Here is a 13,394-nt window from a genome sequence, read left to right as displayed (position 1 = left end):
GCCCATGGAAGGGTTATTTGTAAAGAAAAAAATGGAAACAATCCAAATGTCCAGCACTGTTGGAACGGTTAAATGAACTATGGTACATCCACCCTATGAAATATTCTGCACTAAATGAAAGAATGAAGCACTCTATGGGTTCTGAAATGGAACTACTTCCAAGATCTACTATTGAGTAAAAAAAAGCAAATTATAAGACAATATGTACATACGGTATAATCTAATTATTTCTAAAAAGAAAATATATATTCCTTTCAGGGTGTTTATGTATACAAAAGCACCAGAATGTCAGAAGGTAACACATTGAAATGAGATCAGTGGTTTCCTTAGGGAAGGCAACTGGGATTGGGGAAAACAGACGGGCATCAGGGGGACTTTAGGTTTCTCTACAGTCTCTGAATATTTTTACTGAGAAAGTATACATGCATGATTGTTATTAAGTTTTTAAAAGTGTTATATAATAAAATAAAATACAAGATAAGTCATAAAGAAAAACACCCAAGCAGATACGCAAGAGCTACGAGTATAGTGAAAGGTGTTTATGCCTGAAAGGCTATTACTATCAAAGATAATTTGTCAGCAACCAGAGTACAAATTCAAGTACACTACACTATTTACATTCTTTAAAAAACACAAATATAAACAATCACATGTTCTAGGAGTTGGCAAAGTAAGGCCCACAGTCCAAATCCAGCCCATCACTTATTTTTGTTCTTCTGTCTTACTGGAACACAGCTATGCCCATTCGGTTATGTATCATCTATGACTGTTCCTGTGTTACAACAGCAGAGCTGAACAGTTGTAACAGAGACCTTGTGGCTAACAAAGCTGACAAAATATTTGCTCACTGGCCCTCTGCCGAGAAAGTTGGCCAGTTCTCCAGTTATTCCATCTCCTACCACTGAATTGTAAGTTCTTTGAGGGCAGGGACTTTTGCAGCAGATGCCACACAAGGGCACTTAAGGTTTGTTGAATGAATAACCAAGTGAATGACTCCTTTACTACAGGATTTTGTTTCCCCTCAATCTTAGGGCAATAAGCCATTTGGTTGGACTCTAAAACCCCAGATCCTAGTCCCCTTCATTAGAAATGTTTTAATGCTTCCAGTTTGTAAAATATCTATAAAACTAGGGGGAAAAAATCTTAGAAAGTACATTAGGCTGTTTTTTATAAATAAATTTACCTTCACCAATGATCTGACCCCTGTTCAAATCCTTTCTTCTCTTTTTCTTAGTTCTTTTGCCTCTTCCTTTTCTTGCTCCAGCACCACTCTCTGCTAAAGCACCTTTCCATAGCTCATCTGCTGTCACTGTAGAGAAATAGGTTTTAAATTTTTATTTAAGCAATGATCTATGGTCTATTGATTTATTTCTGTTGAATAAAAACAGCCAGAAGTCAGGTTCACTTGTATCATTACGGAATGAAAGGAAAATTAAAACATTCTTTGTTCATGTCACGTGGTTACACCTGAAAAGCCTGAGAGGAGGCGTGTCTGCTCCTTTCACAGAGTATGGCCTTCTGCGCAAAGGACAACCAATATTCAGATCCCATTTGCTTTCCAGTAGACTCATTTCCCAGACATTTTATCAACTATGTTAGAGGTCTCTTCCCTGACCTCTTGCCTCCATTATAACTATTGAGATAATCAATAACTAGCCTGGGTAAAAATAGGTCTCTTAGCCCAAAGAACCAACACTGCAATTTGAACCCATAAATCTTAATAATTTGGATTGTTTGCTCTATTCTGTAAATACCTAAACATCTCTGTATATCCTTCAAAATGAGATGCTCAAATTCATCTTCAATTCTAATTAAAGGCTAACCAATACCTGGGAAAGAATGAGTAGGTTAAGGGTCTGAGAGTTAATACTTACATGTGCATGTGGTATATTCTTAAATCATGGTTGTCTTTTATGTACAGACCTTGATACTGCTAATTTACTTCCATTCATGAATTTACTGGATCCCCAGATTCTTCTTCTATCATATATTTCAATCAGTATTTTCCCCTTTGTACTTGTGGAATATTCAGATTCTTTACTTTTTTTTGCAGCTGTGCTTGCAGCATGCAAAAATTCCTAGGCTAGGGACAAAACCCACACCATAGTAGCAACCCAAGTTGCTGCAGTGACAACACTAGATCCTTAACCCACAGAGAACTCCCAGATTTACTTGTGATCACTTCTAAATATGACTGGTGTAGCTACATCATTTATTTGATTTAAATTGTCTTCACAAGGACTTCCACCTTTCATAATACCACAAATTGATTTTAGGACCATGGACCATTACCAATTTATTTAATAAAGAATCAGAGCCACATTGTTGTAGTAGTCAAAAATCTAAGCTACATATATTTACATGCCTGAAACACTAAACATATTAGAAGTCAAATGAGTATCTTCATTCTCCTTCTCTTATGAGTCTTAGGGTTTAAAAGTCCTACCTGCTTGCTTCCCAAAAGGCCTTACATCTTGATCCTTTGGGTAGGTAACATGAAAATGGAAAAATGTTTTGGATTTGTAATATTTTTAGTGCTTTTTACCTGTACATTTCAAAATACACACATACTATTACAGTTGATCTTCAAAACTGAAGCTCAGAGAAGTAAGCAAGCTTCTACATCACACATTGCTTTTCATATCAGAACAAAGCGTTAACAGCTCAAACTTTAGATTTACAAGGATTCATTTACAAGAACCACACTAAAGACTGATTTTCTCTAATTGCTTTATGCATCATTTTTTAAATGATGGTGTCTATAAATGCCAGTGAAAACTTGAAAGTTCACAGTGAAAGCACTTTCAATAGAGGCATAAAGGTCCATCAATCATAGCTTTTCTTAGAATCAGAATAAGCAAATCTCTCATTAAGACTAAAAGGGATTAGATTTTAAAAGGAACTTGATATTAAGAAAAAGACATAAAAGACTAAAGAGTTTAGTTTGTTTTTTTATGTATGAGTACAATAAAATTAACTACATTTGAAAAATACAGAAACTCATATGTCAACTTTTGAATGCCATTATGCTATTAAAAGTGGTTTTAGTCTTTGTCCAGATTATAAGAGAAATTGCTATTTTTTTAAACTAGAAAATGAAGACATATGAAGAATATATATATATATGTATATACTTTTTTTTTTTTGGTCACCGCACGGCATATGGAGCTCCCAGACGAGGGATCAGATCCAAGCCACAGTCTCAACCTAAGCCGCAGCTGCAGCAATGCTGGATCCTAAACCCACTGTGCCAGGCCCAGGATCAAACCCATGTTTCAGGACACCACCAATCCTGTTGCACCAAAGCAGGAGCTCCTGAAGAATGCTTTCTAAAAAATCCCATCACCACTGTTAGATCAGATGTATTTATTTTTCTTTATTTATGTATGTACACATAAATATATATGTATATATTGTTTTATTTAAACAAAATTGAAATTATATGTATATACAATTGCATATCTTGTTTTTATTTAACTTAACACATTACACTGTGAGCCTTATCTCAAATTCCTGATTATTATTCAGAAACGTAATATTAAATGGCTACAAGTTGAATTAAGTTGTTTTGACATAGATTTTACTACTTTAATATCAAGACATACTGGTCTAAGATTCTAATTAACTTAAAATGCTATTTAGAATAGATTTACTATTATTTTAACTTTTTCTTTCATTTTCTGGAAGTGCATAGGTTAATATATATATCTGTTAACTCTTGTGGTTATACAAAATAAAGTTCATGTCTACACACATACCCACAATCCACTATTGCATCCAACGTGATATACTAAGCTATTTCTCTCTTAATCATGCAAAGTAGCATTGCTTACTAATTTGCATCAAAGAGATTTAAATGGTACACCCTCTATGGCAGAGGGACAGATTTACAAGTACAATGTTAAATATTCTTATGAAATCATAATGAGGTTTGAAAAATTGGTTTTGTTTTTTGTTTTCAATTTCTTGGGGGAGATTTAGAAAATCAAAAACCATTTCCTACTGAAACAACAAACACTAGTCCCATGATGCTTTCAACTGAGTTCATTCCCGCTTGACTTGGGAGCAATAAATTCATAAGGGTACAGAGTCCTATGACTGAGTGAAAAGAAAGGCTAGTGGAGACTCGGAGGCAGGTGGAGGACAACAGTGCAGGGACCAGGGTCTCAGAGGGCAAGGGGCACCGCTAGAACACAAAGAGAGAGAAAAAGCCTTCTAGGGCAGGGAAAAGACTATTTTTTAAAAGGCTTGTAAGTCTGATATATGCCCTAAAGTATACAAAGTCAGCTCCTAGAAAACAGTGGGACCAGGGGCACCAAGGAAGAGGCTAACAGCTTCAACTCTACCCACCTCTCTTTTTGCACCAAAAGCCACAGATACAAGCAAGCCTGTATTACTTGCAATCCCCCATCATCTGGTCCTCTTTTCTGTAATAAGCGAGCACTACAAGACTTTCAAATTAAAGTGATCTGTACTCACACCATGACACATGCTACAGTTACAACAATGCACAGGAGAAGCCCGTATGCAGACACGGGAAAACACACAGCCCACTGCTGCCTGAAAAAAGTGGCAAACCGAGGATTTTAGGGTGGTAGGATTACAGGTGGTTTTTTTCTTTTTGATTCTGTATTTACCAAATAGTCTAAAATGAATTGGCTTTATTATCCTAATTTCTTTTAATGTGCCTAACACTAAATTGTGGATTCAACCTCCATTTATTACAAGCTAATTTCAGTTCAGATTGGACTCTTTCAAATACTATTAGGAGTAGCATTAGCAAAACAACATCTACTTAAAATGTACTTTTCAGGTAAGCCCCATGTCCTCAACTAAAGTGCAACTGAGAACAGACTTTGAGTATACTCGTGGTGTGAATCTAAATCGCAGGGATTTGGGCCACAATTCAATACTCTTTAGACCTCTTGGGCCTGAAATGAAGGTATTTTAAGTAAAGCAGCACTCCCAAAAGTATAGTACAAATACAATTGGTAGCATGTGAGGTAATTCTAGGAGGTACATGAAGGAACATTTTTATTTCAATAGTACAGGCATACCTCAGAGACATTGGGAGTCTGGTTCCAGATGACTGCAACAAAGTGAGTATCAAAATAAAGTGAATCACATTAATTTTTTGGTTTCCCAGTGTATATAAAACCTATGTTTACACTATATGGTAGTCTTAAGTGTGCAAGAGCATTATGTTTAAGAAACAATGTACATGCCTTAATTTAAAAACACTTTATTGCTAAAACATGCTGACCTTCAGTCAGTCATAACAGTAACATCAAAGATCACTGATCACAGATCATCCCAACAAATACAACAATAATGGAAAAATTTTAAATATTGTGAGATTACCAAAATGTGACACAGACACAAAGTGAGCAAATGCTGTTGGGAAAAAATGGTGTAGATTTGCTGGACACAAAAGTGTCACAAACCTTAAATCTGTAAAATAAAAAATATAGTATCCAAAAGTTCCTGTTGTGGCCCAGTGGTTAAGGACCTGACATATCTGTGAGGATGCGGGTTTGATCCCTGGCCTCACTCAGTGGGTTAAGGATCTAGCATTACCACAGCTGAGGTGTAGATCACAGATGCAGCTTGGATCTGGTGTTGCTGTTGCTGTGGTGTAGGCTGGCAGCTGCAGCTCCAATGCAACCCCTAATCCAGGAACTTCCACACGTTGTAGGTATGGCCGTAAAAAGGGAAAAAAATATTTCTTTATATTCCACATATAAACCTATATATGGATCTATATACGGATGGTATCCACAAAGTGCAATAAAACGAGGTATGTCTGTACTTCATATACATATATGTCTGTACATCATATACAAATCTCTAAAGTATTTATTCACTTAGGAGAAAAAAGAAAAAGAAAAATTAAGATACAAAACACCTACTATTTTCCTATTTTATGAAATGGGAAGTTTGTGGCCAGTCTACATACATTTAGTGAAGAAACTATAGGATCTGTACTGTTGGCCCATCCAGTTACTGGGAGAAGAAATACTGCATTGTGTCTGAAGTGCACAAGCCAAGCTGGTAAAATGATGGTTGTCTCTGGTTCCTGGAGGTGACAAAGGGCCTGCAGGTAGATGGAATAAAACTATGTTAGATGCACTATGCCTATGAAGAAACATTGTCAACACCAAGTAATTAACTATTACTAATTAAAATAAGCCACTAAAATTCTGAACTTTTAGGAAGCATATTTTGAGGACAGTCTTTCTTTGAAAAAAAAAACAAAACTTGTGGAGGCTGACTCAGATGACACAGTGAAGTTTATTAGTTCATTTAGTGAATTATTCAATTAAAAATAAATAGAAAATACTGGCTTTTCATTTTAAATAAATTCAGGTCTTCAATAATCATTCCAAATCCCACTATGTTAGACACATTTTAGCTTTTCTTGTGTGCCACATGGTAGGTCTGTATTTTAGCTTTTCTTGTATCCTCCTCAGTCTTCAACAAAATATCTAATGCACATGAATTTATTCTTACAGTTTAGTACTGCAATCCTTCATATACTTTAAGAGCCTAACAATCACTACCATCAGATTTAGAATTCTTTAATCCTTTTCAAAAGATCAAAATACTACTCATAGCTAATAATGTTAGCCTAAAAAGGTCCAACTGTCAAAAGCAGAAAGAAATCAGCTTCAGAGTTTAGAAATAATCTTTTTTAATGTGCTGTTGCTACAAGCTTTAGAAAAATAGTGCAATGAAAATAAAGCAATTTTTAAAAAGACAAGGCAATTATTAACTCTACGATAAAGAAAAAACAAGGCAATCATTAACACTAGCAGATATGTAATGAGAAAATACAGTTGACCCTTAAACAATGTGGGGGTGAGCAGCTGAAAATCCCACCAGCAGAAAATCCATGTCTAATATAGTCGGCCTTCTCCAGCTGACCACTCTCTATTATCCTTGGATTCAACCAATCTTGGATCATGTAGTATAGCAGTACACATTTATTGAAAAAAATACAGGTATAAGTGGACCTGTGCAGTTCAAACCCATGTTGGTCAAGGGTCAACTACTACCTAGCTCCGCTGTAAAGAACATATACATAACCTTAATAATCAAAACACTGCCTATAGATTCCATCAAAATTGTGCTTATGACTATGTTCAGAAAAAGCAGGGATGATGGTATAAGAGTTAAATCTTCAACTAGTGTAACAATGTTAGCTGAGAAATAAACAATATATGCTATCGGTTTAGAAATATAACCAGAAGAAAACTAAAAAATAAAGTGTCACTGGAAGATGAGAAGGCATAGGAAAGGGAACGAGTCTTAAGATAGAAGCCTTTTAGTATTCTTTGGAAGTACAATATTTTAAGACAATAATCTTCAAAGTATAAAACAAAGTATCTCTGTTTTATAAATGAGGAAACTGAGGGTCCAAGGGGTGTCACTTGTCCTTGGTTGTAAAGGCAGAAAGGAGAAGAGCTGAGAACAGTGCTGTCACTCCACCAGTCAGCACTCTCCCCCCTGCCCTCCAGGGACTTCTTCAGGGCTCTCCCCTCAGCCAAGAGTGCTCCTCTCTGGCCTTCCTCAGGAAGCCTTTTCTAGGCCCCACATCAGCCCAGGCTGGGGGCACTGCCTGGCTCACAGTACAAGGCAGAGCAGGTAGTTTACGACTGAATCACCCAAACAACAAATAAGCAAAGGCAGGAGTTCCCGTCGTGGTGCAGTGGTTAACGAATCCGACTAGGAACCATGAGGTCGCGGGTTCGGTCCCTGCCCTTGCTCAGTGGGTTAACGATCCAGCGTTGCCATGAGCTGTGGTGCAGGCTGCAGACGCGGCTCGGATCCCACGTTGCTACGGCTCTGGCGTAGGCCGGTGGCTACAGCTCCGATTCAACCCCTAGCCTGGGAACCTCCATATGCCGTGGAAGCGGCCCAAGAGATAGCAACAAAAAAGACAAAAAAAAAAAAAAAAAAAAAAAGCAAAGGCAGGAAGAGCCAGGCCCTCCTAATCCCTCTGCTGGACCACTCATGTCAAAGGCATCTCGACAAGAGAGTTAACAAGATGAACGGAGTAGGACTAAAAGTAAAACCCAGCAAGGAGAGGTCCAGAGACTCAAGGTCACAATGAGATTTGATTCTGCCCAAAACCAGAAACCATGTTGGAAAGGGAAGATTTGATTGAACACAAGCACAGCACAGGCTCAGCAAGTGCTGCCTTCCTTCCTTCCTGGAAAGTAACTGAAGAGAGGGCTCTGCACTGTCAGGTAGAAGCCAAAGACCTTCTACAAAGACTGTGTTGGCTCTGCACTGTCAGGTAGAAGCCAAAGACCTTCTACAAAGACTGTGTTTCATGGAAGCATCACATCATCCAAGACAGCTCAGGACCTAGTCCTGCCATTACTGGCTGTGTAACCTTGAGCAAGTCACTTAGCCTCTGAGACTCACTTCATCATCTGTAAAATGGGACTAACAACTAACTCCCTCATAAAAACCAGTGTGAGAATTAGCCAAGATAACATACTACTAACCTGACACACAGTAATTACTTAATAAATTGTAGCCACTATTTATTAAAGCCTTGAACTACAACAATTGTAATCATTAAAAACTTGAAAAATACTCTTTAGAGCTTGTGCATTTCTATTATGAGGAAGTAACTTCGTTCATTTACATTTTTGAAAACTACGTACTCTAACACTAGATCTTATAAGAAAAGGTAGAGAAATTAAACTCACCATTGCTGGGAAAAGTCTTCGATGTCAAAATGGAAGCCGCTGGAAAGGTGTTTAAGTAAAGCTGCCTGGACCATAAATTACCTGTAAATCAAAAAAAAAAAAAAAAATTAAGATACATTTCCACATGAAAAGGAACACTTTTAATACCTAAAGAATAGTACTATCTATAGAAAAAAAGTACCAAGAGAATTTCTCCATGACTACCTGCCCAAGTAGATAACATCATATCTTCTTACATCTGAGCAGCTGCCAAGCCCGATAAATTCCTCAAATATCTATCCACCTATCAGCTGCATCCTCTCCTCCAGTCTCACGGCCCCTCCTGGTTCATGCACCATTCCTCAGTCACATGCTGACCACAGTCTCACTGTCTCCAGTCTCTCTCCCTCTAATTCACATCTGCGGTCACACAGGCCTCTCTAAAACTACAGGTCTGGTCACCTCACAGCCCAGATATGTAATTCTTTGGACCCCTGTGGTCTGCAGGACAAAAGTCAAAACTCCTCAGCATGGCCTTCAGGGCTGCAGACTTGGCCTGAACCTTCCACATCAGCCTTATCTCCGCCACTCTCCCTTACCCCACTCTGGCCACAGCAGACTCGCAGTCAGTCTTGAACTTTTGAATCCTTCTGCGTGTCTCTGACAGGTTCTCCCCATTTGCCTGAAACACCACCTCCTGGTGAAGGCACCCTAATTCCCACAGCACTCCATTCGCCTCTCTCGTCTGGAGCCTGGCAGCACCAGCTGTAACCGGACCGTGCCACTTCACAGAACAGTGCTGCAGAACAGGCTCCGACAGAATTCACTGGCAACTGATTTCTGAAAAGGGTGCTGAGAAAAATCAATGGGGAAAGAATAATCCTTTCAACAAATGGTGCTGAGACAAGTGAGCATCTCCATATAAAAGTATGGAGTTGGAACCCTACTTATACTATGTACAAAAATAAACTCAAAATAGATCTAAAGGTAAGAGCAAAAATGATAAAACCTTAAGAGTAAAAAATAAGGATAGGAGTTCCCGTCGTGGCGCAGTGGTTAACGAATCCGACTAGGAACCATGAGGTTGCGGGTTCGGTCCCTGCCCTTGCTCAGTGGGTTAACGATCCGGCGCTGCCGTGAGCTGTGGTGTAGGTTGCAGACGCGGCTCGGATCCCGAGTTGCTGTGGCTCTGGCGTAGGCTGGCAGCTACAGCTCCGATTCAACCCCTGGCCTGGGAACCTCCATATGCCGGGGGAGCGGCCCAAGAAATAGCAACAACAACAACACAAAAAGACAAAAACAAAACAAAACAAAAAAAAAACAACAACAACAAAAAAAAATAAGGATAAATAATCATGACGTTGGATTTGAGAATGGTTTCATAGGTATGGCACTAAAAACATAAGCAACAAAAAGAAAAAACAGATTAATCAGATTTCATTTGAATTTAAAAGTTTGTGCTTCAACAACACTCAAAAAAAAAATGAAAAAACACACAGATTTAGAGAAAATTTTTGCAAATCATTTCTCTAACAAGGGACCTCTATCTAGACTATATATAAGAACACTTATAATTCAACTAATAAAAAGACAACCCAGGAGTTCCCTAATCTGACCAGTATCCATGAAGACACAGGTTGAATCCCTGGCTTCGCCTAGTGGGTTAAGGATCTGGCGTTGCTATGAGCTGTGGTGTAGGTCACAGATGCAGCTCAAATCTGGCTGTTGCTGTGGAGCTGCGGCTACAACTCCGATTCAACCCCTAGCCTCGGAACCTCCATATGCTACAGGTGAGGCCCTAAAAAGACAGACAACCCAATTTAAAACAGATAAAGATTGGAATGGACATTTCTCCAAAGAACATATAGAAATGGCCAATAAGCACCAAAAAAAGACATTCATTAGCAAGGAAATGAAAATCAAAACCAGGAGTTCCCGTCGTGGCGCAGTGGTTAACGAATCCGACTAGGAACCATGAGGTTGCGGGTTCGGTCCCTGCCCTTGCTCAGTGGGTTAACGATCCAGCGTTGCCGTGAGCTGTGGTGTAGGTTGCAGACGCGGCTCGGATCCCGTGTTGCTGTGGCTCTGGCGTAGGCCGGTGGCTACAGCTCCGATTCAGCCCCTAGCCTGGGAACCTCCATATGCCGCGGGAGCGGCCCAAGAAATAGCAACAACAACAACAACAAAAAGACAAAAGACAAAAAAAAAAAAAGAAAATCAAAACCACAAATTGATACCACTTCACACCCACTAGGATGACTGTTGCTAAAGACAGAAAATAACTAGTGTTGAAGAGGAGCCTCATGCTGGTGGGAATGCAGCTACTTTAGAGAACAGTCTAGCAGTTCCTCAAAAAGTGAAACATAGAATTACCATTTGATCTAGCAATTCTACTACCAGGCATATACATAAGAGAAATGAAAATGTATGTACACACAAAAACATTGCACACTAATATTTATAGCAGCATTATGGCACAATAGCAAAAAGATGGAGAGAACCCAAATGCTCAACTTGGGAGTTCTCTGATGGCCTAGTGGGTTGAATCTCCTGCTTTCTCACCACTGTGGCTCTGGTCGCCTCTGTGCAGCATAGGTTCAATCCCTGGCTCAGGAATTCCCACCTACTGCCTGTGTGGCAAAAAAAGAAACAAACAAATGCTCAACTGATGAGATGAACAAAATGTGGTGTATATACACAACAAAATATTCAGCCATAAAAAGGAATTAAGCACTGATACATGCTACAATGCGGATGAATCTGGAAAACATTATGTTAAGTGAAAGAAGTCAAAAAAGACCACATATTATATGATTCCATTTATATGGACTATCCTGAACATGCAAACCATAGAGATAGAAAGTAGATTAGCGGTTGCCAAGGGCTAAGGGCAATGGGGATCTGAGGGTGGGGGGTAAGAGCTACAGGGTTTCTTTTAGGGGTGATGGAAATGTTCTAAAATTGATTGTGGTGACTGTTGCATAGCTCTGAATATATTAAAATCCATTGAACTGTATATTTTAAGAAGGTGAACTGCATGATACGTAAATTACATCCCAATAAAGCTGCTACCAAAATAAAAGTTTATACACTAGAAAAAGAAAAAACGAAAAAAAGTGGAGTTCCCGTCGTGGCGCAGTGGTTAACGAATCCGACTAGGAACCATGAGGTTGCGGGTTCGGTCCCTGCCCTTGCTCAGTGGGTTAACGATCCAGCGTTGCCGTGAGCTGTGGTGTAGGTTGCAGACGCGGCTCGGATCCCGCGTTGCTGTGGCTCTGGTGTAGGCCGGTGGCTACAGCTCCGATTCAACCCCTAGCCTGGGAACCTCCATATGCCGCGGGAGGCTGCCCAAGAAATAGCAACAACAACAACAAAAAGACAAAAGACAAAAGACAAAAAAAAAAAAAAAAAAAAGGAAAAAACGAAAAAGAAACAAGCTCTGGAGCCAGGTGATGTGGGCACAAAAACTTGGCATTCTCCCAGCCTACCCTTGGACAAGTTTCTCAATTTCTGCGTGCCTTAATTCCCTCATGTATAAAACGGGAATAATAAAGGCATCTATCTCATAAAGACAAATGTGAAGATGAAGTAAGGAAAAAAGCAGAGTTTAAGACAGTCCCTGGCAAACATAAGAGCTCAGGAAAGAAAGCTACAAATACTAGGTGCTATTTGAACGGGGCTTTGGAAAAGGAGGAGGTGGTCAGAGACGAAGAAAAGTAAAGAAAGTTCAGATCGGTTTCCGACAAATGATTTCAGTGTCAAGTTTCCCAACAAAATGAATTTCAAAAAAGTATTTTTCGACTTTTAGAGATATTTGGATTTCGAGACTACGAATGCTGGATTGTGGGTTTACAATAATACAAAGCGAATAGAGAGGGTCAAGTCAACCAAGTGGTTTCTAAAAGTAAACATCAGGCTAGAGGATAGCAGATTGCCCTTCCTCGGGCTGCAAACAACCATAAAAAGGTGGGGAAAACGGTAAGAGCAAAACTACTGATACCAATCCTATCTGACTCAAGCTGGAGGATGGTCTCCCTCTTTAGAGCTTAGCTAGCTGCTATCTCCCTTGAACATCAAATGAACCTTTGGATCGTGCCCGCGCAGAAGGCGATGCTTGCATGCCACTTCCCTGCCCCTCTTAGCCGAGCAGGCACGAGCAGTCTGGTGAACTAAGGGTCCTTGGACTGATCCCAGGCCACTGTCACTTTACAGACCCGGGCCCTGAGACCCAGAGAGGGCGCGAGCGCGTGCAAGGTCACACCGCAGATGCAGGCAGGACGGAATCTGGCGTGAGGAGTCGGGGGTTGCGGATTCTGGTTTCTTCCCGCCGGGCGTCTGCCGGCCCCGGGCGGGCCCCCAGCTCCCGCTCGGCCCAGAATGCCTGTTCCCAGCCTCCCGGATCTCACCTGCCGACGCGCCAAACAGCCCGGGGAAGAACCCCGCGGCGCGCACCGCCGCCGCCATGATGGAGGTCCACCAACTTCTCCTCCGGGCAGCCTGTCCCAGCGCCTGACGCGATTGCTCCTCGTCCAACGGTGGGCCTCGGACCTCAAGGGAACTCCGGAGGCCTGGGGGCCGTGCCGCAGCACAGGCCGGAGTGAGATGGTTGTTGGTACCGGTAGCAGGATTGGATGAGTCCGGCGTGGCTGCGGACAGCCCCGCGGGGTCCTTGAGTTAGGACCCGGGGGCGGGGCT

The 13,394-nt window shown here is 40.5% G+C and overlaps 1 protein-coding gene across 7 annotated transcripts in view; it reads right to left on the bottom strand.

Annotated features, from left to right (window-relative positions):
• The window catches only part of MRPS5 (mitochondrial ribosomal protein S5), a 31,686-nt gene extending 18,500 nt beyond the window's left edge, over window positions 1–13,186 (bottom strand). For 2 of the 7 annotated variants that reach the window (XR_014841216.1, XM_003124819.7), the window contains exons 1-4: window positions 13,106–13,186; window positions 8,721–8,801; window positions 5,957–6,094; window positions 1,184–1,309 (exon numbers count right to left, since the gene is read on the bottom strand). Coding sequence is in view for 6 of the 7 variants with exons in the window: in XM_003124819.7 (XP_003124867.3) it covers window positions 1,184–1,309; window positions 5,957–6,094; window positions 8,721–8,801; window positions 13,106–13,163 (403 nt within the window). In the remaining variant the exon portion in view is untranslated. Of the gene's footprint in view, window positions 1–1,183; window positions 1,310–5,956; window positions 6,095–8,720; window positions 8,802–9,298; window positions 11,330–12,782 lie in introns of all 7 variants that reach the window. The other 5 variants (XM_085018463.1, XM_085018462.1, XM_085018464.1 and 2 more) reach the window with 5 other exon arrangements.
• Window positions 13,187–13,394: the final 208 nt, after the last annotated feature.

The sequence above is a fragment of the Sus scrofa genome, chromosome 3, assembly GCF_054392235.1.
Source record: "Sus scrofa isolate SSC_HxYL_T2T_F1_AM1 chromosome 3, Sscrofa_HxYL_maternal_Yorkshire_Landrace_v2.0, whole genome shotgun sequence".
Taxonomy (NCBI): domain Eukaryota; kingdom Metazoa; phylum Chordata; class Mammalia; order Artiodactyla; family Suidae; genus Sus; species Sus scrofa.
Note: the sequence above shows the minus strand (reverse complement) of the source record. Positions and strands in the feature narration are given on the sequence as shown.